We start from the raw sequence: 27,058 nt of genomic DNA, 5'->3' as shown, positions 1-27,058 counted from the left end.
AGACTCATAAATAAAAGATATCAGAATTACTCCTCTGTCATTGAAGTATACTTTGCATGTCTCAATGCTGACTTACACAGGCAGACCAAACAGACACACAGATAAATCAGTAATTTTTAACAGTATCAAACTTTTAGCGACACTATCAAAAAAAAGCATTTTGTATCCTTTCTACAGACCTCCTCATTTGTGTAGAAGTTTTTCACGCGCAGCCACCCTGTTCTTCAAATTTCGTCTTAAAACCCGCATCTTTTTAATAACCAGGCAGCCGGTAGGCCATATTCAGTCCTCTACAGCATATCAAAAGCATCTGTTTGAGCTTTTGATTGCGAGCATTTATTATGCAATGTTTTACATGGCAAGCTCCTTTTCTTACGTATACAACGCTTGAAAAAAATGACAGGATGCTGACACAACATAAAATGGAGATACTTGAAATCCTTGATGCAGAACTGCACAAATAGAAATGTAAGTTCTAAGTAACTGAGGTATGGAGCAACCCAACTGCCGCATTTTGCTAGGCTGAACGTGATGCCAACAGGAATTTCAAATATCATATTTTGCCTGAGTTTCTGGTGGGACACTGTATTTCCCGATTCCTCCATCACCTGAACACACGTGGCAGGAACGTGGTCCCGGAGCCTGTTTACAGAAACAGGAGTCTCTTGCCCATACACCACGAAGCCCTTTTCAAAGGCCACAAACAAACTGATCGATAAAAGTGGCCACCATCGTCATTCTCATCTTCCACTTCAAGCCCTTGCTGCGGAAGCCTCAGGCCTGTCAGGGGCTGCACCCACACACAAGTCTGCGTGGGGCTGCAGGGGAAGATGGCGGTCTCCGCGCCCGGACCTGCGGGGACCCCTCAGTGACCCCCAGAGACCGAGCCCGCCCGCCCACGCTCCCTCAGCCCCGGTCACCGCACCGTGCCCCGCCGGCGGGAGCGGGGTGCGCAAGGGCGGGAGGGCGGCGGCTGCCGGCCCCGTCACGGCGCCTCACGGCCTCCCGCCCGCCCGCCCTGCCCACCACGGGCCGCATGCGCATGCGCCCGCGCCTGCTGGTAACGCCGGTGCCCGCCCGGTGCGGGGAAGAGGGGGTGGGGCTCGGCTGCGCCGCGCCTGCGCGGTGGGGCCGGGTCCTGGCTGCGCGCTGTGCGCAGCTGCCGCTGTAGCGCGGAGCCGCAGATGGAGCCTCCCCCCGCCGCCGCCGCCGCCGCCGCCGCAGGTAGGGGCGGCCGCCGCGCGCGGCGGTTCGCACATGCAGCGAGGGGGAGGGCGGCGGCGGCGGCAGCGGCAGCGGCGGAGCAGCGCTCCCTCTCCTCCCCCCGTGTCTCCCCCGCCGCCTCGGCCCGCCGCCGCCGCCCGCCTCGCCAGGGCTTCCTGTGGGAAATCCCCGCCGCTTTCCGCTGCCCCCTCAACACACGCTGGCGAGGAGAGCGGAGCGGGCCCGCCCCGGGCAGCACCGCCGGCGGGTGCTGGGAAGGGCCACCCTGAGGGGCTCGGCCCGCAGCCGGCTCCTGGCGCCCTCCGGGCAGCGCTTTCCCCGCCGCGTCCTCCCGCCCGCCCGCCCTGCGGCCGCGGCCGTGACCTCCAACGGCAAGACGCGGGGCGCGGCGCCCGGCCTCGCCTCAGCGGCGGCGCGCACCGCGCCGAGGCGTCGAGGTGCCCGCGGGGCCTTGCCGCCAGCCGGCCTGCTGTAGTCTCCCTGCCTGCGAAACAAATGTAAGGGCAAAATACCAAGGTTACGTGGTCCTCGGCTTCGTGTTACCAAGGTCTTGTCCGAACATTTAACAGCCGTGCCTCCCCAGAAGTGAATTTAAGCCCCTGTCCTTACACCCAGGTAGTATCCACTCATCCGCCCTGTTCCTGAGGCAGGTGCCTGCGGCTGGGTACGCCGGTGTTAAAGGACCGATCCCCTGGCAGAACGAGCCCAGCGAGGCGGTGGTATGCTTCAGCTAGCGCTAGGTGTTGAGACACCTGTGGTTGGTGGTGAACTGCAGTGGTTGTGACTGTGCGCCTCGGTCTGTGCGGCCTGTGGCAGCCTTCTTAAAGAGCTGAAGGCTGCCAGCCAAGGCCAAGCTCTTGATTTCTGCTGGAAACCTGTCCTGGGCCTGGCTCTCCAGGCCCTCTGCACAAGGCATTTGTAGTGTCATCAAGTTCTGTTTTGTTGATCGTATCGTCTAGGCATTGATGTGTAATTAAATCAAGAAAATGTTATAAAACTTACCGCTGCATTTCAGGTGGTAGTTGTTCATCTACAGCGTAATTTTGTTCCCAGTTGTCCTTTGGAAAAAGTCTAGCTATTGCACTGGCTCAATTCAAGCTGTCGCACGTTAGTGTATAGCAAAAAGGATGTCTCCAAACACTGAAGTTCATCAGTGTTCTGCTTCCCCTAATTATGTCTATAATGACATTAGATGTTCCTCCTAATCCATGTGGTAGTTGTATATTAGCTGTGGTAGGACTACTGAGGATGTACTTTGGGTACATGCTACGTGACACCAGTACTGAGATTCATCTGCTGAGCAGTGGCATTGCTTACTGACACCTCTCTAAATCTGCTACCTTGTTATCCGGTGTCTTTTGCTTACCTCCCCACCACCATCAGTCCCTGGCTGTTACGGCTCTGTTGAAAACCTCAGAATGTGAGCTAAAAGCAGAGATGTCTAAGTGAGGTTGTAGAGAAACTGGAACAATAGCTGCAAGAGGTGTGAGCTGCCCTGTTCGTATCAGTAAGGTGTTAACTCGGATACCTCAGTGCGGTAGTTTTTAATGTCATCACTGTTAACTGCTTCTTGGCTCACATATGAGAGAAAAAAGAGGGAGAATCACAGTTTAGTAAATTGTTAACTGTGACTGATGCTTCGTTTTGTGGTCACAAAAGACACAAATATTCTCATGGCTTTGCCAGGAAGTAGGGAGCTAATATCAAGGAGTCCTCTGAAGCTTAGAATGTAGAACCTGTGAATTAGGTCGTGATTTGTCTGGGAGGAGTTTTTTGACAGCCACAGTTTGGGAAGAAATTGTGGCTGTGTCATTAGGTGATTGCACCCAGTAAATAAATTGGTAGATAAATCTGTTGACAAAATTTTATGTTACGCTATTTTGTTTTATCCTTCTTTGGAATAAATGTGCTGCAGTTCAGCATTGAAGTTGATTTTTGTATGCAGCACTTCCAAAACTCTGTAGGGTGCCATTTTCAGTAGTAGAGGTCATAGGTTATTAGAAAGCTCATTTTGTTTTTAATGTGCACTAGGTTATCGTTGTCATTTTCAGATGGTGATGTCTGGATCCCTAGCTGAAGATTGACAAATGTGTAAAGAGAAAAGTAGGGTTATTGACAGTAGCTTAGATACACAATACAGGTTTTGGTACCTATCCTGGGCTTTTTTGGGGTCTTTAAAACAGAAGAGTTGAAGACTGATTTAATAATTTTTCTAAGCTACTTAAAATGTCTGTTTCTTACTGTTATGTGGAAATCTAGGTTGTTAAATACAGCAGCAGTATATCAGTGGAAGGAGAGAATTGGGCTTGCAGAATGGTTGTGACTTGTTTCAAAGTGGCATGGGCAGTAAGACAGAGCTAGAAGAATATACTGAAAAGAATGAAATTGCAGCTTCAAAAGATAGAAAGGAAAAAATAATGGAAGATAAAGCAATGTTGAATTTGAAGGGCAAATATATATCAGTAGAAGTAAGAACAGTTTCAGCTTTTAAGTAAACTTCTTTTAGATAGTATTTGTGATTAAGACCATAAGGTGCCACCATCAAGAAGGGAGTTGAATGAGAATGATCTTTTTAATATTCCTTGTGTCTTTGACCTGTGTTGGGAACATGAAGGACAAAGAAAACTGTGATTTCCTGAAGTCGTTTGACACCACATTTTAGAGAACTGTTCTGGGAAAAAAACTAAAAAATGAAAGATGTATTGGGACGCTCCAATGAGTTTTATAGTACTGAGTGGTTCGAAAGGATTCTTTAGAGTTTAAAATTGACAATAAAATCTGCAGTCCTTGTGTTAATGTAACCAAAAGGCTTTTGGCCTTCTCTTCATGTCAGAACACCTCATGCTCTGCAACTTTTGAAAACACTGGAGTGTTTTGATCATAGCTATGATGTTAGTTTCTAAGGTCTTCTTTCATTGGTATTATACATACTGATTGTTCATTGAACACATAGATATAGAAATCAAAGGTAGGCATTGTTTTTTCTTGTCTCTTAATACTTACTTCCGGTTAAAAAAAAATATCAGGAAGAATGGTATTTGGTCTTGTTATTCAAAAGCCTTGCTCTTAATTTGTGTGTGGTGTTCGTTATTTGGAATGAAAGGTGTAAATTGCATCTTGAAAGGAGTGGTTAAAGAGCTAAATATTCAAGTCCTCAAGGAGTTTGGGCAGATTTTTTTAAATTAAACTTTTATTTGTGATTTACACTGTGTTTCTTTATGCCTCATCACACAATTCTGAAAATTGGTGAAGAGGAATATGTAGGGCTGGAGCCACCAGCGTTACTGGGCACGGTGGTAAATCTTAGGTGGTTAGCATCTCCTCTCGTAATAATTGGCGGCTTTCGTTGGTTGTTAGATTTTCCTGCATCCCTTCATCCAGATGCTGGGTACTTCACTCTTTTTATGTAGGGTTTTACCTGTTACTCATCTCTTGTTTCTGATGCAAATTATTGCACAGCTCTTGAGGTCACTGCTTAGCTCTATTTTATGTGGTCTGTTTGGTTTATGTACTTAAGATAGTTTGTGATTTTCGCAGGACCTTTCTCTATTTCTTACTCCAGGTGGAAGTAAGCAGTAAATTCTTGGACAACATCCACTGTTAGTTAGAAATAGCATAGAAGAAATAGGGATTGTACACTTGGGACTGGTTTCAGACAAGAAGTGCTCGAAAGTTTGGGTTTCGCTTAAAAAGTGTGAAACCCTGCATGTAGGAATTCAGTTGTATCTGTGCTGTTACTATATTTTTGCTGTCCCAGAAAAAACCCAAAATGTGTATTTCATTGCTGAAGTATTGCTGCATGGTGTCTTTGTTTAAGTGACAGAAAGTTGTGCTGAGGATTTTAAATCAGTTACCAAGTGAAGCATTCAGAAGCTTTACAATGGCGGAATTAAGGCTGTCTGTGCTGCGCTAGTCCTTGGCCAGTCCATGGCCCTAGTTGTTCCCGACTTTGTGTTTTGTACGTGTTGCTGGAATCCTCATCTACAGTTGTCGGAAGGGATTTGAGGTGGAGTGGGATGTTCCTCTTATAGGTAGCTTACACCCTAAGTTTTCCTAACTGGCAGGTCTGTCATACTCGAACAATAGTTCAGGCTAGGTGTTAATGAACCTGCATTATTTTCAGTAGTAAATATTAAGCCCTGATTTGTAATTAATTCTTTGGGCCCTGTAACAGGCTTTGCTGTGTGATCAAGAGTGTAAAAAAAATCTCCTTGTGTCAAAAATCTTCACAAGCAACTTCAGGCTTGGCTTTACTTATTACTCACTAGATTTATGAGCATTTGCAATCCGCATGTAATTAACAAATAAGTGTGCTTTGTGAGGTTTGCTTTTCCTTTTCTTTCTAGATATTACAGACTTGCTGTAATATAGCCATTGTTCATTTTTAGCAAACAGGCTTGTCAATATTCTCATAATCCCGTACTGCCATATTGCAAGAATACGAGCCCCAAAGCAAAATGTAAGATAACAAATTCAGCCAGTGAAAAAGGTGAAAATTGACTTTGAGGTGATGATAGAATGGTGAGAAGTTAAAGCTTTGGAAATTTTCCCTGGTGTTGTCATCCCTGTACTCCATCTTAATTTAAAATGATGTCAGTATTAGATAGAAAGATCTCAAAATCTGTAACTTTTTAAATACAAAGAAATCTATTCATATACATTTAAAGAAAAGAAAAAAGGTTGCTGCATAGAGAAGCTGCACTGATCAGCCTCTTTTGCTTTTCAATCGGGGTTTCAGGATATCATGTATATTATTTCACTTGGATTATAACACTTCTGTCACTTCATGGTGTCTTTCTATACTTTAAAACCTTAGTAGAGAGCAAAGTACTTAAGACTCTAGTTCCTATGCAAACACCTATGTGCAAATGAAATTGCCAAACTCAGTAGCATTTCACCTATGCATAAAGGTGTTTGGTCCTAGTCCATCATCAGTCGGTTCACACAGGATGTTTTTGACTGATAAAATCCCTTACCTTTAACGGGATCCTGAATGGTTTTGTGGGACCGAGGTTACAAAGCAGTATGCTGAAACTATTTGTCACTTTGGCCCCATGGACCTCTTGGCAGTAAGGGCACAGGAGCCCCCTCACAGGCTACAGGATTGGGTACTTAAAGTATTAATTAGATTCATAAGTAAAATTACAGTTGTAGGAAAAAACCCTTAGATTTTAGAAACATGTTTATTTCCTCCTATGACTTTAATGGGTCCATCTCTAAATTAATTTGTTCCAATGTGTGACTTAGCGTTTTAGTATAGAGGTTTTAAGTAGTTGATAATATATTCAATTATACAGACTTTTTTGATAACTGTTTTTATGACACACATGCGCAAATGAATTCGCATGAATTAACGTAAAGTTGGTAACTTTTATTTAATACAAAATGGATAAGCTAGGCAGAATAAAGGCGATGAAAATTTTGAGTTGAATGCATTCTTCTCCTGGAGGAGTAGTAAGCTATAATTATCTTTTCCCGTTCAAAACACTGTTACAAGTACACTAAAATAAATCTGAAAAGATTTTTGAAAAAATTGAGCCTGTAGAGCCAAAATTCTGATTGATGAAAGGAACATTTGCCAATAAGCATGCAGTTAACACTGTGCTGCTATTTCTCTTATTAATAGAAGTGTACTTTTTCAGTGTAGTTTTATAATTAGCTCATAGGCAAGTGTTTTAAAACTTCGGATGAAACAGAGTATTTACAGCATAGAAATAATTTTTACCAAGTGATAAGAAAAATAACTGAATCCCCCAAATTAAGGCACTTAGGTAACTTAGCTATAAACTTGTTATTCATTCTCCAGCCCATCTTAACTTTAAGTGTTGTTTATACTATAGATCTGCATATGGAGAAAATGAGAGAATGGCTGGTAAACTCAGGTTTAATAGGCTCATCACAGATAATGACAAGACCTTCCCTTCCAGGAAAAGAACTGTGTTACGCTTCTTTAGAGTGAAGATTTTCTTTAAATGTGGTGTAAGTTAAAGAATGGGAATTCTGCATGTATGTTCTCGTTTTTCTTTACTGTAATAACTCTATTATTTCTGCTGCTGAAGTTTTCATTAATACTTTTCAAGTTCTATTTCTTAGCTTAAAAAAGAAAGGCATTTTTGAAATCTATCCACTGACAACTGCTTATCTTTGATGGCAGCTGGTAGGAAAAAAATAGGAAGGTGTAGTTAAAAAAAAGTCCCTTTTGTGGCGCCACATTTCTGAACCAAGCCCCCAAAATAATGAAAACGATTGTTTGAAAATGTTTATATTTTGAAGAGTGTTATATTTTTTAACTTGGGTTCTTGAATCTTGACTGAACTTTCTACAGCATTTTTGCTAGCAAATAACATATTTGATGTCTAAAAGTTAACTGGGACTTCAAGGAAAAAATGAGGTATAACAGTTGCTATTGAGAATGTAAAAAACTTACTAAAACTTTCTCTGTTCATATATACTGTGATTCTTACTGAAATAGCTATAATATTTAAGGTACTACTTTGAGCTGTTTTTTTTAAATGTGCATAGATACACTGAACCAAGAAAATCCAAATTACAGGTTGTATAATGAGAAATGCATGTTTCAAAAACTGTTACTGGAATCGCTTGACTCGCTTCCTCTTGGATGCAGCAGGTATGAGGCTTCTGTAAATATCTGGGTAGAAGAGTTTTCAACTTTTTCTTAACTTTTCTGAGTAATCTGTGTCCCTGCTACCTGAAGTCATGAGAGAGATGAAAGCAGAGCTGTAAAATAGCAGCAGGACATAGTGACAAAAGGCTGAATTAGTCAGTTACCAACTGTGCTGAATGAAGAGGGGAGATGATACGACTTTTCTCAGGAAAACTTTTTTTCTAGGAAAACTTTTGTCTTTCTATCCCCTTTTTGTAATAGTCTTCTAATTAATATGACAAGCCGCTACTGTCCCTTTCGTTATTAGGGCTGTAAAGCAGCTTTGTGTTTCATTCTCCTCTTGTCCTCTTAAAGGTCTGTTGCCTACAGCACAGGTCGACACCCTGGTCCTCTTTTTCTCAAGGCCTTTCTGGATCCTGTGGTCAGAGGCTAGGAAGCCAGGAGAGTATTCATCATCTGTTTTCCCAGCTTCCGTATGGAGTGAATTTGATGTGTATTCTGTGCTGGTCTAGTGGTTGTGACACTCTTGTTCCTTTTGATGCATTTATTTACTGATTTTTTTTTTTTTTTTGGTCATTTTTACAAAAATAATGAACACCGTTAAACCAAATGGCTGTGGTCCTTGGCCTTCCATGGTATTAAATAGCTTTTGCAGCTGAGGGTTTTGATCAACCACAGAAAACGATTGCAATTGTAGTCTTGTGCCCTACATATTGTATGCAACCAGGGCACCGTTTCAAGCATTGAGATTTGCCAAAACCCACAGATTTTATTTGTTTAAAAAAAAAAAAAAGTCTTAAGTGTGTTCTTTGTGTTTTGCTGAATAGGGATATCTCCCAGTTTAGTAATCTCTCTGTCTTTCCTTTAGTTCTTTACACTGGGTTGAGGTGGTAGAGAAAACAATTTCTCTTTCACAGAGATATTTCCTTTTCTGTAGTTTTCTCCCATTCGGTCTTTTTTTTTTCTGGCAACTGCAAGCTTATAACCTCTATACCTGTTCTTTATCCTTTCCTCTGTTCCTTGTCCCCGCCAGGAGCAGCAGCATTCTGGAATGTGCTGATCTCTATCTTTAGGAAACATTCAGTAATGTCACGACACAGATTCCTTGGCTGTAGCCTTATTCACATTTTCAAGGAGCTAGTGACTTAGATGCTGTAACACCTGCAAGCCTGCATTTGGTTTTAATTCTGGCTTAACTTCTGTGTATATTTTTACAAAATACTTAGTTTTTACTGTTAATTGTATGTAGTCTGCTTTTTGTAGCCTTTACTTAATTAGCTCGTGTTCATCCGTCTGTCCCTTGCAATGTTTGATGGTATTAGCAAATTTCAACAGAATGTAAGGTTTAGGTAAAGGCAGAATCTCAGAGTATGAAGTTGCTCTAACAAATGTGCCCGAGTTTTGGCTGGCAGGAGGAGAAGGAAAAGCTGCTGCTAACATTTGTCTGGCCCTCTGGAAGCTGAGAGGTAGCGTGTTCTTGTTGGTTCTCTTTGCAGCCAAAGGCCATGATCATCTCAAACAGCCTACCCAGAAGACCAGGCAAAGTGTGTGGAGGATGTGGGTGGGAACCAAAGGTATCAGCTTGCAAATGCAGAAGGCAAACTGTAGCAAAACATATTTCTTGCTTGTCTGGGGATAAGTTTATTGATGTTTTGAAGATAAAGCAGTAGTAGGTCTGTTGTAATGCAGATTCTTCTGTAGGGACTAGTCTGCAGCAAATCTAGTATTAGAATGAGAATTATCTTTCTTAGTGCAGAATAGTGAACTTTCAAAAGGGGAAAAAGTACTTATTCTAGAAACCGTAATACAGTTGAAAAAAGGCAAAAGGAATTGATGGTTTCACATCATGGCTGTCTCATGTTTTTTGATGAAGTCAGCTTCTGAGGTGTTGTTTCTTTGAAAGTTCGTGCCATATATGTTACTGCAGGGCTGATTAGGTTGGATTGATGATGATCTCCTTGCAAGTGCTTATACACTGGTATCAGAAATGCAGTTACTCTGCACGTAAACATATTTTTCTAGCTGGTATACGGTATCGTTAATATTTGTGCCTTATTTTTCTTTCATATTTTGTATAAATGCTAGGGGTACCAACTTCAGTAAAGTGTTTTAAGATCCTTGAAGAAAAATCACTGTAATTGTAATGCAATGGATAGTTTCAAATTAAGGAGGAATATTAAAATACTTAAGATGTTACAATTGAAACTCATGAGTAGATACAGTATTGCCCAAACTGAACTGCATTTGAGCTGTTCCGAGAGATGATTGCACCCAGATGCATAAAACTACCTCTAGACATTATGAGATGATTTGAATTGCTTGTGCTTTTCTTTTCATGGTTGAAAAACTGATACCTACCAACAAGCTTCCTTTTAAAAACTGTAGATGAGATAATAAGTAGTCTTTATTCCTGTTTCCCTTATACCGTTGAATAATAACTTTTGAATTACTGTTGTAGCTCTTTTCTGATTCTCTGTACTGGACGCTGCCCTGTGTCCTAATGTGCCCTCTCCTTCCTGCGTTTTCAGCCTCTGCAGGTTTGACGACGTGGGACGAAAATGAGGGAGTTTGCCTGGAGCACAGCTCTGTTGTGATTCTGGTTGAGCTGGTGTTAACACCAGTACAGCTACTTCTTGCTATCAGTCTTATGCCCCTTTCCTTTCAAATAGTCAAACAGAAAATTGGGTGCTTAAGCTAAGATAAAACCCAAAAATCCTTTTTGACTGTTCTGGGCTAACAGGGAGGCCTCCTTTTTTTTTTTTTTTTTTTTTTTGAGGATGTCCTTGTCCTGTTTCCCTTCGAGCCTTTGGTTGCATTCCTGTCCGCGTCTCCTCTTTGTCAGTAGTGCGTGTCTGATCCTGGTGTTGGAGCCCTGTGCTTTGTTGTTGTGGGAACCATGGATGCTTCTAGGCACCTCTGCCAGCTGGGGAAGCCCAGCCGTCCCTCCCAGGCCCTAAGGACTTCTATCTATCTGCTACATTTCCATGTGTGCTGGGGTAGATACTGATGTGTAAAAAATTAAATGAAGTAATTATTAGAACTCTGATAAGTGGAACTAGTTACTCCAAAGTGTAAACCAGCTGAGAAGCACTTTTTTGCATGTATTTGACTTAGTTTTCTGTATTGAACTGGTCACTCACTGTGTGGTTAAGTGTGTAATAGTGTTCATGTGATGGGGGTGTATGTGGGCAATGGGCAACTATTAAAACTTCCCTTGTGGTGGCAGCTAGCAACCCACTTGCTTATCTGTATTCACATTCATAGATCAGCTTAGTTTCTGCCTATTCTAAGCACTGGTATAACCAATTTAAAAAAAAAGGGGGGGGAGGGGGGAGGAGCTTAGGCTGTCATTTGAGCCAGTGGTGCTCATGACAGTTCAGTCTTACTTCTTGTCCTAGTCTTACGCAGTTCCTCTCATGGGCCGTTTATGCGGTTACACGGTGAACTGGATCAGAGAATTTATCTAGCTGAAAAATTGCCTGACAAGAAATTTATTTACCTTTAAACCAAATTAACTTCCCCTTTCAGTTCACCACAGGGCTGCAGAGCACATTTGTGTGGGCAGAGGGGAAAGAGCGTCATAGCGATCAGGAGAGGCAGGACTGCAGTAATGCCAGCTTGCTTTGGCTGAAGTTGTTCAAAGTAGAGCTGAGGCACGTAGCTTGGTGGTGCTGTTTCCTGCCATGTTGTTCAGCTGAACTGATTTGTCCTGCTTTTTAAAAAGCACGAGTAAAATTTTATGACAGCTTTGTATTGTCTGTCTGTGACATAATAAATGCTCAGTATAGTAATTGTACTGATATTCTGCAGAAAGTTAAAATGAAGGATATTTAATTGTAATTATTTTATGTCAGTCATGAAAATCAGAGCATAGAAGCAAATCTAAGTTGTGAGCTATTTATTTGGTATTTTTGTTGTATTTGCAGAAGACACTTTGTTTCTTTCTTTTGCTGTAGAAATTCAAGTAAGAAATTTTTGAGGAGAAAGATAAGTCTATAGTTCAGATTCTGTATATTGCTCATTATAATCCTCTGTTTGGTTACCTGATTCCCCTAGTAATATCACAGATTCAATACTGTGTAACCTCATAATGTAACCTCATAGCATTAGTAACCTTTAAAACATGATGAGTTAGAAATGGCTAGAGAAATGTTAGTCTCTGTTGCCTTTTGATCTAGAAGTAACTGCAGATGCTCTGAAAAATAGATAGTGTTTGAAAGAGGTAGGTAACTTAAATTCTGCTTCTTTCCTTGATTTCAATACATCACACTTTTAATTTATTTCATCTAAATTTTTTTATAAGCAATTTTTAAATGAAATGATTGTCACTCAAAATAACAGTGTATCTGACAGTAGAGTTTTTGTAATGTGAGCATCACAGCTGATGCTATTCTGAAGCATAATATCAACATCAAAGGGTGAATGAATAGTGTGTTCAAGGAGGAAAACCAGGTGTTTGATGTAACTGTGTTGGACTATACAATGTTCTGAACAAATATCCTTTAAAGGGTTTTAACTCAGAAGCTAAGAAGTTAAAAGCTGTGCTTGATAAATTCTCATCCCTTTGTTTTGAAGAAAGTGAATTTGGAAATGCAGTATTTTTTTTCTAAATGGCCTGTGTTGTTTAACTATTCAAAATCACTAGCTGTACTCAGAGTACTGAATTCTGTTTTGAGACAACTGAAAGCAAACTGCAACTGTACGTTTAAGCACGGAATTCAGACAGCAGCATTTGTTCCTGTTAAGTTGAATTTCTCAATGAAAAAACTCCTAGATCCTCCATTTAAGAGGCTGTTCAGGTTTTTTTTAAGAACTGAAGTCTTCACATAGCACTACAAATTTCAGGTTGTGCTCTAGTATGTGCTGTGTTTCTCAGCTTTATGACAGTGAGTAAAAAAGCCGGTTTGTACAGATAATGTACATAGAAAAATACTGGTATCGTGAAATAAAAGTAATTCTCAACCTTTGTGCAGTCTGTATGCAGACCTTCTATTTAGTAAGGCAGAAATTAGAATGTGCTGCCAGAATTTTCTCCATTGTTTTCGGTTCATTGTGCACATTGAGCAGAACAGAAATATTCAGGATAATGCTCGTATTTGTATCTGAGCAGTTTTAAATCTTGGCTTTTCCTTCCTTTTGGTCTTGTGGTCCTTCCATGGTACTTTCTGCTGCTAGTTTGTGACAGTTTTGGTATACTAGTGTGTTATATAAACAGTGCTGTGTTATTTCTGTAGATTGGCTTTCTCTGATGTGTAGATTAAAAAAAAAAATCTTTTTTTCCCTTTTTTTTCTTCCTCTCTTGCAGAAAATTCTAAGCTGAGACATGTAGAAAAAGATGTTTTGATTCCACAAATAATGAGAGACCGAGCCAAGGAGCTGTGTTCAGATAAAGTGCAAGGTAAGAGTCAAATATTCATTGGGAGATCGGATGTATTCACTTTTGTGCCCTGAATATAATACTTGTTTTTGAAGTCAGAGAATTAATATGTATGATCTGCATCTTATCTGTTCACTGTGAAACCAGTAGTAAAGCGTATAAATCTGCTGCGTTGGCTTTGGTTGCTTGGTCATGTGCACTATTTTCCAAAATGACTTGTTCTCGAGGGCTGTGGAATTCAGCGTGATTGATATAAAACTTTCCACATCTCGGTCTAGACTATGTGATGACAGAGCAACACAAGAGTTACTATATTCCTGTACATAATATTTGATACTTATATAAATGGAATTGCCTCATGTGAGCCTTCACTTAGGGCCTCCTTCGTTATGATAAATATATTTAAATATTTCCAACTAACTGCATCCCTTTCCTGCCCCAATAGTTCAGTGATACATGCACAGAAGCACACGCATGCTATTAGACAGATGTTGAAATAGGATGATGCAGTCCACTTTTGCATGTTTTCATTTTCTTTTGAAGCGTACTAGACAGTAACTCTTTAATGTTGGGTATCACCACTTCTTCTGACACCCAACTGTTTATATATATTTCTCGAAGAAATCTGGAACTTTTTGAAGTACCAGAAAGATAGAGCTACTTATGCACAGGTTAGCTGAGAATGTTGCTGTAAGAGGGATGTAAGAATAGGGGAAAAAAAAAAGTTAGTCCACAGAATTATTCTATACAAGTGGGATGCTTTCAATAGAGGGCACTTGCCTTTTGTCATCTAGATCTGTGCTCTCTAAACTTTTTTGATCGCTCACCTCATCAGTAAAAACTTTCTGAGCGCAGAATCCCGGTATATGTGTATTTATTTATAAATTATATACATGTACCACTACTGGTATATTATGTACATTGTAAAATACAAAACCAGAAATTAAAAAAGGATGAGATAAAGATGAAATAAACAGTACTTTAAAATAATTTTTATGTTATTTATCAATAGTACAAAAACATTTTTGCTCTAACAATATTACTATTAATAACAACATTTTTATTGAGAGCTATATGATTGAATATGCTTCATTATTTTTAAAAATCTTTGTTTAACACGTTGTGATTGTTGCGGTTTAGCCCTAGCCAGCAACTAAGCACCACACAGCCACTCGTTCACTCCCCCCACCCCAGTGGGATGGGGGAGAGAATTGGAAAGGTGAACGTCCAAAAACTCGTAGGTTGAGATAAGAACAGTTCGCTAATTGAAGTAAAACGAAATAGGATAGTAGTAATAGTAATAATAATAATAATAATAATATAATAGTACAATAATAATATACAAAGCAAGTGATACACTATACAATTGCACACCACCCACCGACCGATGCCCAGCACGTCCCCAAGCAGCGATTGCTGCCCCCCGGCCAACTCCCCCCAGTTTATATACTGAGCATAACATCATACGGTATGTGATAGCCCTTTGGCCGGTCTGGGTCAGCTGTCCCGGCTGTGCTCCCTCCCAGCTTCTTGTGCACCGGGCAGAGCATGGGAAGCTGGAAAGTCCTTGACTGGTGTAAGCACTGCTCAGCAACTACAACATCAGTGTGTTCTCAACATTATTCTCATCCTAAATCCAAACCACAGCACTATACCAGCTACTAGGAAGAAAATTAACTCTATCCCAGCTGAAACCAGGACAGTGATAGAGCAATTTGAAAGTCTGGTTTATTTCAATCCTTGGTTTTAATGAGTGTCATAGCTGAAAAAAATACCTCACAAAGATGCATAGGTTGCAATGGAAAAAGTGCATCGTTGCCTGCAGTTACTAAATCATGATGCTTATTTTTCAATCCTATCCACAAGTTTTGTGAAGATTTTTCTTAAAATTGGGCTAGTAAATGACCATCTTCCCTGATGTCAATCATTTGTTCTTCCAAACTAATTGGAAGGTGTTGCACATTTATATTTTTAACAAATAGGCTCAAAACCCACTGAAATTCTCATTTGGAAGGTTTTTAAATAGGTTAGAAAATTCTGTTTCTATCCTTTTAAAGTGCACAGATACGAGAGGTTTTTATAGGTGACACACTCACACTGTGTTCAGCAACAAAACCGAAACAAAAGTCACGTAACAAGGGGAACATTTCCAAACATCCGTTTTCAAAATGCACGCTCCATAGCACGAGTTTCTTTTGAAAAGCAGTTCCTTTCTCACTCTTTGTTAAAACGTCACCTTCACCTTGAAGGGACACATTAAGTGTGTTTATTTTTTGGAAATACCTGCTAGGTAGCAAACTACTCACAGCCACCTGTCATCGCTGAAAAGGTCAGCCCATTTGGAACGCTTGTCTTTTTGTAAAAGAAAAATGCATAAAGTTTGACAACTCTTTCAAGCACTTTGCCACAAGGTAGCCAGCGAACCTCTGTGTGGTGCAAGAGATTTTCATGGTCCCTCCCCGTCTCATTACGAAGTCTGGTAAAGATGCTACTGTTTGAAGGGCTTGTTTTTATGAAGTTAACCACATCGATGTCATCCTGTAGCACTTTGTGCACTCCTGGCTCCAACTTCTTTGCTGCAAGAGCTCGCCTGTGAGTGATGCAGTGAAGGAGTTCCATGTGCGGTGCTACCTCTGTAACCTTATCCTGGAATCCCTTTTTTTATTCCAGTCAAAGCAGCCACTCCATCAGTGGTTACACTTGCACAGCTTTTCCATAAAACATTGGTTTTTATTGAAGAAGCCATTTCCTGTTGAGAATGTGTCTTCTCCAGTGCATCTCTCCTTTAGTGGCTCACAAGAAAAAAAAAAAAATTCTTCATGCATTTTGTTATTGAAATGCAAATACCATAAGCTGAGAGAAGTTAGAAACATTTGTACCTTCATCCAACTGCACAGCGAACCTCCCACGCTGTGTAACTTGTTCTAATACTTGTTTCTTCAAATCTTCAGCAGTGTCTTCTATGCATCTTCCAACAGTATTTGCTGACAAAGGAGTGCATTTTACTTTTTTGACATATTGTTTTGCGCGTATTATTTCAGTAATTTTCTACCATGGCAAGAAGAACAGTTGTTTCCCCAATGGTATGTGGCTTTTTGTCTTTCGCTATTACCTAAGAAACTTCAAAAGAGGCTTCCAGACATTTATCACTAGGTTTAGAGTCAAGTCTAGTTAAAGTGAACCAGCATATTTTCAAGCAGCTGCTTTTAGTGGTTCCCTAAAAGGCATAAAGGAGTGGTGTAGTAGTGTTACAATAATTTTGAAAGGAGTAAGTGGGAAAAGTTTTGGGAATATCTGCCAAAGGGAAGTGTCATCACATGACAGGTAACTTCCAGTGCTGCTGGAAGGACATAATACACCTTTTTTTCATTTAAATGATAGTTGAATCGTTTTTACTTTAAACTCTGTACCTCTTGGGGAAAAAATGAAGAGGAAAAGCAATTACAGTAATGTGGGTCATTGAAAGAGGATGTCAGTTAAAAATAATTTGGGGGCATGCTATTTGTATAATTTTCTTTGGGGGTAGACCAAAGGGGGGTGTGTGTGTGTTTTTCTCTTCTGAAATCTCTCTGTGTAAGATGAGGACTTCGGTTTCAGCATCTTAGTTTTTTGTGACAGCAACCAATATTGGAGATTCTCGAGCTGTGAGTTGTGGACCATTACCTTGCAGCTTCTCCATGTTTTTGCCTCCACAAATTATAAAGCAAAATGCTATCTTTTTTTTTCTGTGTTAGTCAAAGCTATAATTTTTTTCTTCTTTCTCCTGAATAGTGTTCAGTTGTGTATCTGTTTTTAGGAAAATGAAGTTTATGGATGCATCTGTCTCCCCCTCATTCCTCTGTCACCTGTAAGCCAGCTTTGATCAAATTGTGTGGAAGTCAGAGGTGGAAACTGAATATTTCTGATGCTATTTTTATGATCAAATAGACAAACAAACCCTACGTTCATATCCTGATTAAAAAAAGGTGGTAGCATCACTTCGGCTATTTTGTTGTACCCCTTTTAATCTGGATGGAGGGGTAGAGACCAAACCACGGGAAATGAAGCTTAAGCAGTTTTGTGAACAGGAGAATTTATCATCTCTTAAATTCATTGTGAAATTATTCCTGGAATAAACTTGTCTTGTTAGTACACAGGGATAGGTGTTAATCAGAGTAAATAGGCTATGGTTTTTATGCTGTAAACAATTATAAGCTATGAACATAAGCTGTATAATTAAGTAATCAAAACTCCTGTGGTCCGGTTTGTGTGCTACAGAGTGCACACGTGCATGAAATTGTGCTGTTCGCATTAAGCGGCATAGCTATTTAACTTGCTCTCAGTGTAGGATTTTTCTGCTGTATGTTAATTTTGTTTGAACAACTCCTATTAATATACCTTTGTTTCATTTTGTCCTTAGGAAATTGAGGTAAATGCATTGGTAGTATAGGAAACAAAGCTATTCTGCAAGTATGGGCTTTTTACAATTTACTTGATCACTCTAGGTTTATATCTGTCCCTATGGGGAGCCCCTATACATTCAATAGTGCTCTGCATGAGCATGGGGGTCCATCTGTATACAGTCCGTTACCTTAGCCTGCAGCTATACCACCTAGAGCTGTGTGCTTATCAGAGCTAATAATGCAAGTAGTGACAGCCTGTCCAGCACGTGTTCAGGAGCCATCCAGGGAAAAGAAACCCTAAGGGTTAAAAATATAAATAAAAAATAAAGGTTTTGTTAACTTAAGAGGTGATCCTGCTACCCTAGCACGGTTAAATGAGTGACCCATTGCTGTGCTCGGGTGTTAGCGTACCAGAGTAGCTTAGGGATCAAATAACCACGAAAATGTGTCCATCTGATAATTTTTAAGAACAATTAAGTATTGTGTCTGGTCATGTTTCATTTTACTTAGATTATTTAAATTTACTTTGAACTTTTTTCAGATTGTTCCAGTATAGTTCTTGTGTGTGCTGTATGTTTCTCAAGAATTTAGTACATCTTAGTTGCAGAATAATTTCTGAGTGTTTAAGATTTTCAAGCACTTTCTCAGTGAAAATGGATATATTTGTAATTTTGTTAAGAGGGTAAACATGCTCTCTGCAAAACACTAGTTAATTTTACATGACCATTATGTAAATACGCTTTACTGTGTTAATATCTGTGCACTGTATGTATGTGAAGTTGTGGGCTATTATAGGAGTATCAAAAGTGTTGTATACCCCAAGCAAAAAAAAAAACCCAAACCAACAACATTATCATACAGGAACCTTTCACTGTATTTGTACAAACTGTGGCATGAGTTTGTCCAAAATAATATTAAATCTATGCATTTCTGTATCAATGTGTCCTTGGCGTATAAAAATACGTGCTTCCAAACTGAAGTAGCTAAAAAGAGTGTTTATTTGCCATTGCCTCATCCATTGCTTTTATGAAATAATTTCTTAAGCAAACTCTTTCCCTTTAAAATTGTCAAGTTTTTGGCTTTAATTTTCAGTTATAAAATTTGCACTTGAGTAAACTTCTTTAAAGCAAAATCATAGCAATTTTCAGGACCCTGAAGTTAGCATTTTTCATCAGATGGGTTATCTTTAGCTTATCAAAACTTCTGTAGTTTCATCTGGTCATGCTGTACTTTCCATGACTCCTCTGTGCTCTTAAACAAGGGACATGCACCAAAAAACCTGCAAGAGCTTTTGTTGATCTTGATCGTGTCTACAGAAATGTCTGTTCCATTTCTTGAGAGCACTTATTCTGCTGTTCAGAGTTACCGATTCTGAAATTTTTAACTTGATGGGTTTAGGTAGAGAAGAACCATTGAGGACAGAAATACACAAACAGTAGTACTTTAAGGATTGTACACTCAGTTCAGTTTGATTTGGGTTACTTGGCTTGGAAAATAAAAGCAGAAACAACTGACTGACTTTGACAGGTTGTGGGTTTGGCCTCTGAAGAACTTGAGATCCCAAAAAGCAAGTACTGGATCACTGAGTCAGTCATGAGACCATAATTTTGTGTTACATTTGTTGTATATGTTTTGTCTGTCTGTTGTATTATAAAGCAATTCTTCCCACTTTCCAAAAACCTACAATCTTTTTTTGCATGGAGAAAAGCAATCTTGCTCCACAAACAAGGGGTTTTAGTTCTAAACTTTTTTCTTCTAAATCTTGTTGTCTACTACTGATATGTGGTTTGGGTTTGGGCCTTTAAAGGTCACCAAGAGTGACTTGCAGATGTCTTCTGTAATTGTAACTCATTTGTAAGGCTCCTGAGATCGTATAGGAAACTGAGGTACACACTTTTCAGGGTGAATACAGGGATGGATAGTTCAAATCAGCCTGGTTCTGCCACTAGGAAGGCAGTGAAGTAAAGGAAACAATTTGGATGATTGCAGACCTGATCCTGCCTGTGACTCTGCAAATAAGAATGTGCCCATTTCTCATTTGAAGCTTGTTGTGAGAGATTTGGCCAAGATGACAAGTTGTTCTGTTGCTTTTTTTTAACGGGAGGGAAACAAAAGGGAGATGTTTCCACCTGTGCTGAGTTGAGGACCTTCTCTGGAGCAAACTTGTGTTGGTTCTTTTGTCTGTAGGAAGTGTGTAATTAGGGCAACTGGATTTACATTGCTGAAAAAACTCTTAAGATACTTGGCAAGGCTTTAAAAAATGGTTTGGAAAGTGTGGCTGGAAAAGGACATTTCCAAGCAGCCACCCTCCTCCCATTCTCCAGTTTCTCCATTAGCCCTCTCCTCCTCAGGGCTCGTGTTGATACTTAGTGAAAATGATGGGATGCAACACTACTGCAGGCTTCTCTACAGTAGAGCATGACCAGTGTCAACCAGAGTTTCGTTAATGTGCAGTTACTCAACAGTCCTGTCACTGACATTATCTCTGTCCCCGTAGGGGCCACCTGCTCTAGACCATGACCCTTACACCTGACATATCAAGGCCCATAAAACCAAAGAAATTTCTGATTGAACTACATGTGATGCTGTACATTTAAATGCCCAAGCACACCTTTAGATATTCCTTCTTCAAAAAAAAGTCTTGTTATATGTACTTTCTTATCAGAAATGCAGATAATGAAATGTGGGAAATACTTAGCAAATTTCAGCTTGATGCTACTCAGTGGTATTGCTCACTTTCCTTTGTATTGCAGGCCAAGTTCTGTTAATTGATGCAAACCCTTGCTGAATGGTGGGGGAGGATAAACCTGTTGGTACCTACAGTCATGGTTCTGAGGTTGACACTGGCAGATGCTAAGGCTGATAGTAGTGGGAAATTACATGGCAGCTCACGTTTAAAAATTTTGATGAGTCTTATTTTCTTGAAGCAAATTAAAATCACCATTTATGACTGAACTTCGCTCATCTGCTTTGCCTCATTGTGAAAATATAGTCCTTAAAATACTTTTTCTAAATTCACGCATTTTAGGAGTATCTGGGAATGCAGTGATCTTCTAATTGACCAGAGCAAAAAGATCAAGTAACTGATAAAAATCAATGAGTTAACATGGCAACTCCTGGTAACTCTTTCTTAATGGAGCTGCTGTGACTGGAAATTGCTTAAACGTGCTTGTGTACATATTGTTCAGAGTTCGATGGAAAGCCTGAGAGGTTATGTGGAAGGAATCATAGGTTTTATGGCTGGAATAATCCTCTTTTATGAGAGTGAAAAAAGAACGCTGCCTTATTACCTGCAACTTCATTTTTGTGAGGGGAAGGTTAGTATAATTTGAGAATATAGATTCAGACAAAACTGCAGGTGGAGAAAGGGAGAAGAATGTTATCCTCTGTTGCTGTATTTATTAGCTAAATAATTAAAGTACATTACAGTCATATTGTGTGTGACCCCCTGACCGTACATGAAGCTATTGAGATTACTGTTGTACATGTTGTGCAGTTGTCAGTTACTTAAATTATTTTAGATGTTTTAATAGTGTACAGCTATATTTAGTACTGGTAATAAGTTACTAGGTGTTTTTCCGTGCTTAGGGTTTCTCAAGAGTAAGGTGCTGAATTTTTATATGATGTTCTTGTTTGTGCACAATAGCCTTTATTTTGGAAAAATGATTCAGCTCTATATATTTCCAATGAAAATTTGCTCTCATCACATTTAACTATGTGAATTAATACAATCTCTAGAGGGATTATGGTATATTGAGCTTTGCTCCAACAAACTGGACAGAGAGAACAGCTATATGTAAATTACAGTTTGAAGAAATGAGATCCTAGATCTCATGGTCTTTTTTTTTTAATGATACAGCATTAACTACTCTTCAGCTAATTTAGGGGATTTTATAGAAAAGAAATATGAGAGCATATTGTGTTGCTTGGTGATGGAAATTTAAGTATTCTAACTAGTTTTAGGGCTTTGAGGAAAATGTTCAGGGAGGGAACTTACCCTATTTGACTTTTAATTTTTTTCTTCCCCCCTCCATGTCATTTCAACCCAGCTGATGACAAGAAATGGGTCAGACTGCTAGCTTTACCGCTGCAAGTTAGTTGTGTGGGGTTTTTTATTTTTTTTTTTTATTAGGGAATGGAACAGCTTTTACAGGGACAAAGAGAAATGAAATCACTTTCAATGAAAGAAAGAGGCCTCATTATAGCCACCAACAGCAGTTATTGACAGCTACACTTCCTATTAACAAGGAGCATTTAAGAGTTTGGCTGTTGGATCTTTGGACTTGATCTAATTTGCTAGCATTAATTAGTTTCTTTTGAGCACAGACACTTGGTGCTCACAGCTATAGATTTGGAGGACTAATTAGGACAGAAAATTGAACAGAATGGGGTAAGGCATTAACCTTCAACCATTACCAGCTGGGGCTCTGATAAAGACCACAGAGTCCAAATGCTCCTATTCATGCAAAGAGTACTCTAATGAATATCAATTTCAGCCAGGTTGCCATATCCTACAAGCACTGTCTTAATTTTGATTCTCTTACCTGGTAGAGATTTTTATGTATAGATATTAAAGTGATATTGCTAGTTCAGAGCTCATAGATGACAACCTTCCTAGGTTACCTATGTTTTGTCCAGTCTTTCAATTTGGTTTTCTCAAGTTACGAGATTTTATTGGTTTTCGGTTAGGATCTTGAATTTCAAATTGTTTTCCCTGTCCGGCATATATATATTAAGATAGCATAAATTAATTACATGATGTTAACAAATGCTGGTTTAAATACAAGAGACCTGCATGGTTTTGGATTATTGTACATGGCAGTAATATCCATGACAAGAGCACTGATAAACTAACTGCTGAAGATTGAACAATATTATTGCTTCTTTTGCAGCTTTTATGATGAGATACAAGTATTATATTGTGGTGTTAAGTTGGTGATCCAGTTTTAGGAGGAAAACTGTTCTTTCAGACTGTGGATTGATAGCATTTTAACATCTGCAGAATGGAAGGACTTTAACTGTGTATAAAGAAAGGAGAAAAACGATTGTCTTTGTCTTTTTGTACCATTTCCTGGATCACTGGAAGTGTTGGACTTGGAATTAAGGTCCAAATCCTCTTCATCAGTTGTTTCTCCCCTTTAATCATATCATGTCCCTGACAAACTCCCCATCAAATCTGGATTATTGCTTCTCTTCCCACGTGACTTCTGTACCTGGAAATTCCTTGCCCAGTGATGAGAACGTGTCAAGTCTCTTTGACATCCTTTCTTAAAACTTGTTTCTTTCAGGAAGGACACTAGCATTAATGTATATCCTGTGACTTTTGAAGAACTGAATATGTCTGGGTTATGTCTGGTGATGAGCTCTGTTGAAGCCAAGATTGCCTTTAATGTGCTCTAGTTTTTTCCAGTTCTCCACTGGTAAACTCTGTACTATTAGGTCGAATAGCTGGTTCCATGTCTTAGGGTCCCGGTGAGGTCGGTTTGGTGCAAGCTGTAAAAACAGAGAAATACAAACTTGCATGTAGCTACTGATCTTGAGGTATTTCATGGTATTTAGGTAAGTCTGTAGAGAACAGCTTTTGCTGGCTGACTGCGAGGTGAGCGTCCATAGGGCAGCAGCCAGTGGATAGGGGAGACATAGTCAAGTTCTCCTCCCCACAAAAGGGGCAGCCTAGAATAGTTACTGTTGCAGCCTCTTACCAAGACCAGGTTTGTATCTTTTCCTAGATGCTATATACAGTATTTGCTGACTCTCATAGTTTTCTTTCCCGGTTGACATCCTTTGATTCTTCTGTGTCAGTCATTCTTATTGCCAGCAAGTAAGGGCATACTTGGGATTCTGTAGGGTTTTTTGTTATCCATTTGTTGATGGTGGTGATAACCTACAGATACCATAGCTTATGTATTAGAGTATTGCAGTATTACATGACACATATTATAGTTGCACGTAGCCATGCATTGTTAATGACAGTGCATGTGACTTATGGTAATGGTTATTTTAACTGCATGTCCTTAAAGATGTATTAAGTACTTGCTTTGCAGTTTTGGATTATAAACCCCTCTTAGATACGACATTCAACAGTAACACAGTTAGCACTTTGTGTAAATAAATCTAATACTTCTAAGAGGTCATGCTATATTCCCTTTGCATGTGTATAAATATTTATATTGTATATGAATTATGAATACTACCCTGGGGTTACTTTCACACAGAAAATAGGTTATTTTTCAACTGTTGAAGTCAGAATGTGTTGTGTAGATACCATTAGGTTCAGTAGTGGAAAAGAGAACTTAGTTTCATTAAAAAGTAGCTACTGTGTATTCAGAAATACGGTAAAAAGTGAGCTTTCAGCCTACAAGCAGTGTATTGACCTTGTAAAGCACGTATGATATTCAGGGTAAGGTAATAGGGGAATAATTCTGTCTACCATTCTTCTGTAGAAAATGCATGAAGTTGGCACGTGTATTTGCCAAAGAAAATTGCTCATCCAAAGCACAGAAATTGAAATGAAGTATTAATTCCAGTTGAGCTAAACAGGAATCAGAATAATAGCTGCAGGTTCATCTAATAGGCTTTGATTTTATGAGGCAGTGCATTATGAGAGTTGTAGTTTTGATCTCCATTATTTCCTGTAGACTGGAGAGCTATACCTGTTGTACGTATACGTGGAATATTACGAGTCAGCAGAGCCAGTCAAAAGAAAGGGCTGGAAACACAGGCCTTATCAGGCAATGCAAGTTAAAGTTGAAGTACAGTTTGGCAAATAAACACACTTTCAACAAGATGTGGTGGTCTAAGTGTTCTTCATGCTTTTTGGTGTTCTGGAAACATCAGTGTGTGTTTAATGAAATCTCAGATTTTCATCCTATTTTGGGATGAAAACATTTTAAACTTCTTTTTCCGTGTGGAACAGTATTTCTAAAGATTGCTTAGCTTAAATTGAGTTAAGTTGTCCCTCCGGCACTTATTCTTTGATACAGAAGTTAATGGATCCTGTGGTAACAACAACGGCAATGCACAGGTTGTTTTTTTTAGAGTAGAAACAATGTTGTCTGTTGCTGGGTAAAACCACATTGATGTACATTATTGTTCAGGTGCTTTTAATAACAGCAACAAAAAATAATCCCCCTCTTTCCCACCCCCAAATTTAGTTTTGTTGCTATTGTAATTGTTTTCCAATAGTTGTCTCTGTGGTGCTGCATAGAAGAAGAGTAGGAACATCTGTGCTGTGAAGTGTTCTACTTATGGGTCTCATGCTTGAGAAGGGAGTGAAGGCTGCAATAATAAAAGGTCATAAAACACTTCTGCTCTATTGTCATCCCTCTGAATTTTATTTTTATCAGTTTATCGCCCACAAAAATGAGAAGAAAGGAACCTTGCAGAAAATGTGTGCTGCCTAAGATCAGGATAAATACCTGTACATGAAGTGTAAGCATATGACAGAAGGCGAGAAGTATTTTGCATGGGGAATCAAGAGCTGCAGAGCTGGTCAGAGGATGTGAAAGGGGATGGGCAAGGAATACTAGAGCTGTACAGAGCATTGGAGGTATGGATGAGGCTTTAAATTTATGATCAGGGAGCAAGAAAAACAATTTAGCTGCTGTATTCTAGATTTGAGAGGGATACTAGTAAAGGATTTGAAGGGAATCATGTAAGGGGTGGAAGGTAATCATTCTGATGGGATAATGAGTAGGAAAGGAACTTATATTAAGAATTTTGAAGAAGATAATGTAGAAGAGCAGTGCATGAAAATTTCCCTTGGATGGAGTGAACAGATTCTTCTCTTGATATCCACTGTATTGGGAAGGAGTTGAAATAGTTGTAGGGAACTTTGGACTTTAATTATGGTATTAAGGGATCTGCCTTCTTACCTTTTTCCTGAAATGAGTTTAAAGAAGGGTTTCTTGAAGTCTGAAATGCCTTTTTTCACTTCTAATAGTCAAGTTCAGGATTTCCTTGCATGCATTTTATCACTTATAATGTCTTACACTTATAGCCTTCTTTCTTGCTGTCTATGATCCAGAATCTCTCAAGGAAGTATCTAGTCATTCTTCTTTTCCCCCCTCTTCAATATAAACTAACTATGCCCTCCAAGCCTCCAGATCAACAACATATTTTAAAGATATTTAAATAGTCCTTTTAAAAACACTAAATCATACAGTCTCCTTATGTGTATAAAGTCATCGTTACACTTGCATACCAGGCTTGATGAAGGTCTTGCTTTATTTCTTGGTGACAGAAGTATCCTATATGCTGTGCTGTGATGGTAATTAGTAATATAAATGGTAATTTGCTCATGGAGTTGGTGAAAAAGCACTGCAAAGGTGTGGCTTGAGATATAATCTCACCTGTGGCTGTAGACTGTCAGTCTAATCTTTTAAAAGTCATTTTATGGAGACACAGTTTATTTTGGCAAAAAGGGCTTCTGAATGCTATTTGAAATATGTGGGAAGTGTATGGGAAGTGTATAATGTGGAAGCACATAGGAGAGAACTGAAAGCAGGACTTCCTGATGCAATCTAGACTGGTCTAACCCTGCTTTAATAGCATTAGCTTCAATTCTATGAAGAGATTGTCAAGCCTGAGTGCTCTAGAAAATTACCTTGGCATTGGAGGGCACATTTATCAAGCATAAGAGGAATGGAGGGGAGGAAAGGACTTTTAGGAGACACTTTGGGCCATCATCTTCCCTCGTGGCTATATCTAGTATGCCTGTGTTTGTCCTGTAATATGGTTAATGTTGCAGCTTCTATAGACAGGCTGTTCCAATGCTTAGTTATTTTTAACTGTTCAAAGAATGTTTTTTGATTTTCTAAGTTTTGGGTTTTTTTTAATGTCTAAACTAACTTTTCTTTGTATATCAAGCCATTTATATTCTCAGACATTGGGCAGATTCCTGGTAGCGGTCTGAATAAAAGCAGCACTTTGAACGGAAGAAACAGGAGAATCCATTTTATCTAAAAAAGGCAAAAAGGGGAAAAAGAAAAGGGAAAATAAAAGGCTTGTTCAGTAACCATCCTGGAAAACTGTTTCTACCTCTGAGTCCCTGAGATTGCTTAGGGAAGGTGTTGCACCCTGAGATTCCAGAGTTGTTCTCCGGAGCATGGTGAATTTAAAACAAAAAACCCAAAAAACCTTAATGTCATAATGTAAAAACTGACTTTTAAATTTACAAGGAGAACTAGTGCTTTCAGGTAGAAGAAAATGATATCTAGTAAATGAGTGACGACAGTCTGCAACTTCTGATGTTATACTTTATTGCCCATTACTTTTTTTTCTGCCTCTGGGGTGGCGATTTTCTACAGTGAATCTGACACCCTAGTCAAAATAATTCATAAGGCCAGTGATGAAAAGTACTCTTTATTTTTTCTGGTGTAAATAATCTTTGTCATTCCTCATCTGTCCTGATTTCCTCCTCTTATTTCTTTGCTTTGTGTTTTCCGAGTG

The 27,058-nt window shown here is 39.4% G+C and overlaps 1 protein-coding gene across 2 annotated transcripts in view; it reads left to right on the top strand.

Moving 5' to 3' along the window:
- The first annotated feature begins 1,131 nt into the window (after nucleotides 1-1,131).
- Nucleotides 1,132-27,058, top strand: part of CMC1 (C-X9-C motif containing 1) — a 51,555-nt gene continuing 25,628 nt past the window's right edge. For both annotated transcript variants that reach the window (XR_014229949.1, XM_082328276.1), the window contains exons 1-2: nucleotides 1,132-1,224; nucleotides 13,155-13,247. Coding sequence is in view for 1 of the 2 variants with exons in the window: in XM_082328276.1 (XP_082184402.1) it covers nucleotides 1,185-1,224; nucleotides 13,155-13,247 (133 nt within the window). In the remaining variant the exon portion in view is untranslated. The remainder of the gene's footprint in view (nucleotides 1,225-13,154; nucleotides 13,248-27,058) is intronic.

The sequence above is a fragment of the Platalea leucorodia genome (assembly GCF_965183815.1).
Source record: "Platalea leucorodia genome assembly, chromosome: 1".
Classification (NCBI taxonomy): domain Eukaryota; kingdom Metazoa; phylum Chordata; class Aves; order Pelecaniformes; family Threskiornithidae; genus Platalea; species Platalea leucorodia.
Note: the sequence above shows the minus strand (reverse complement) of the source record. Positions and strands in the feature narration are given on the sequence as shown.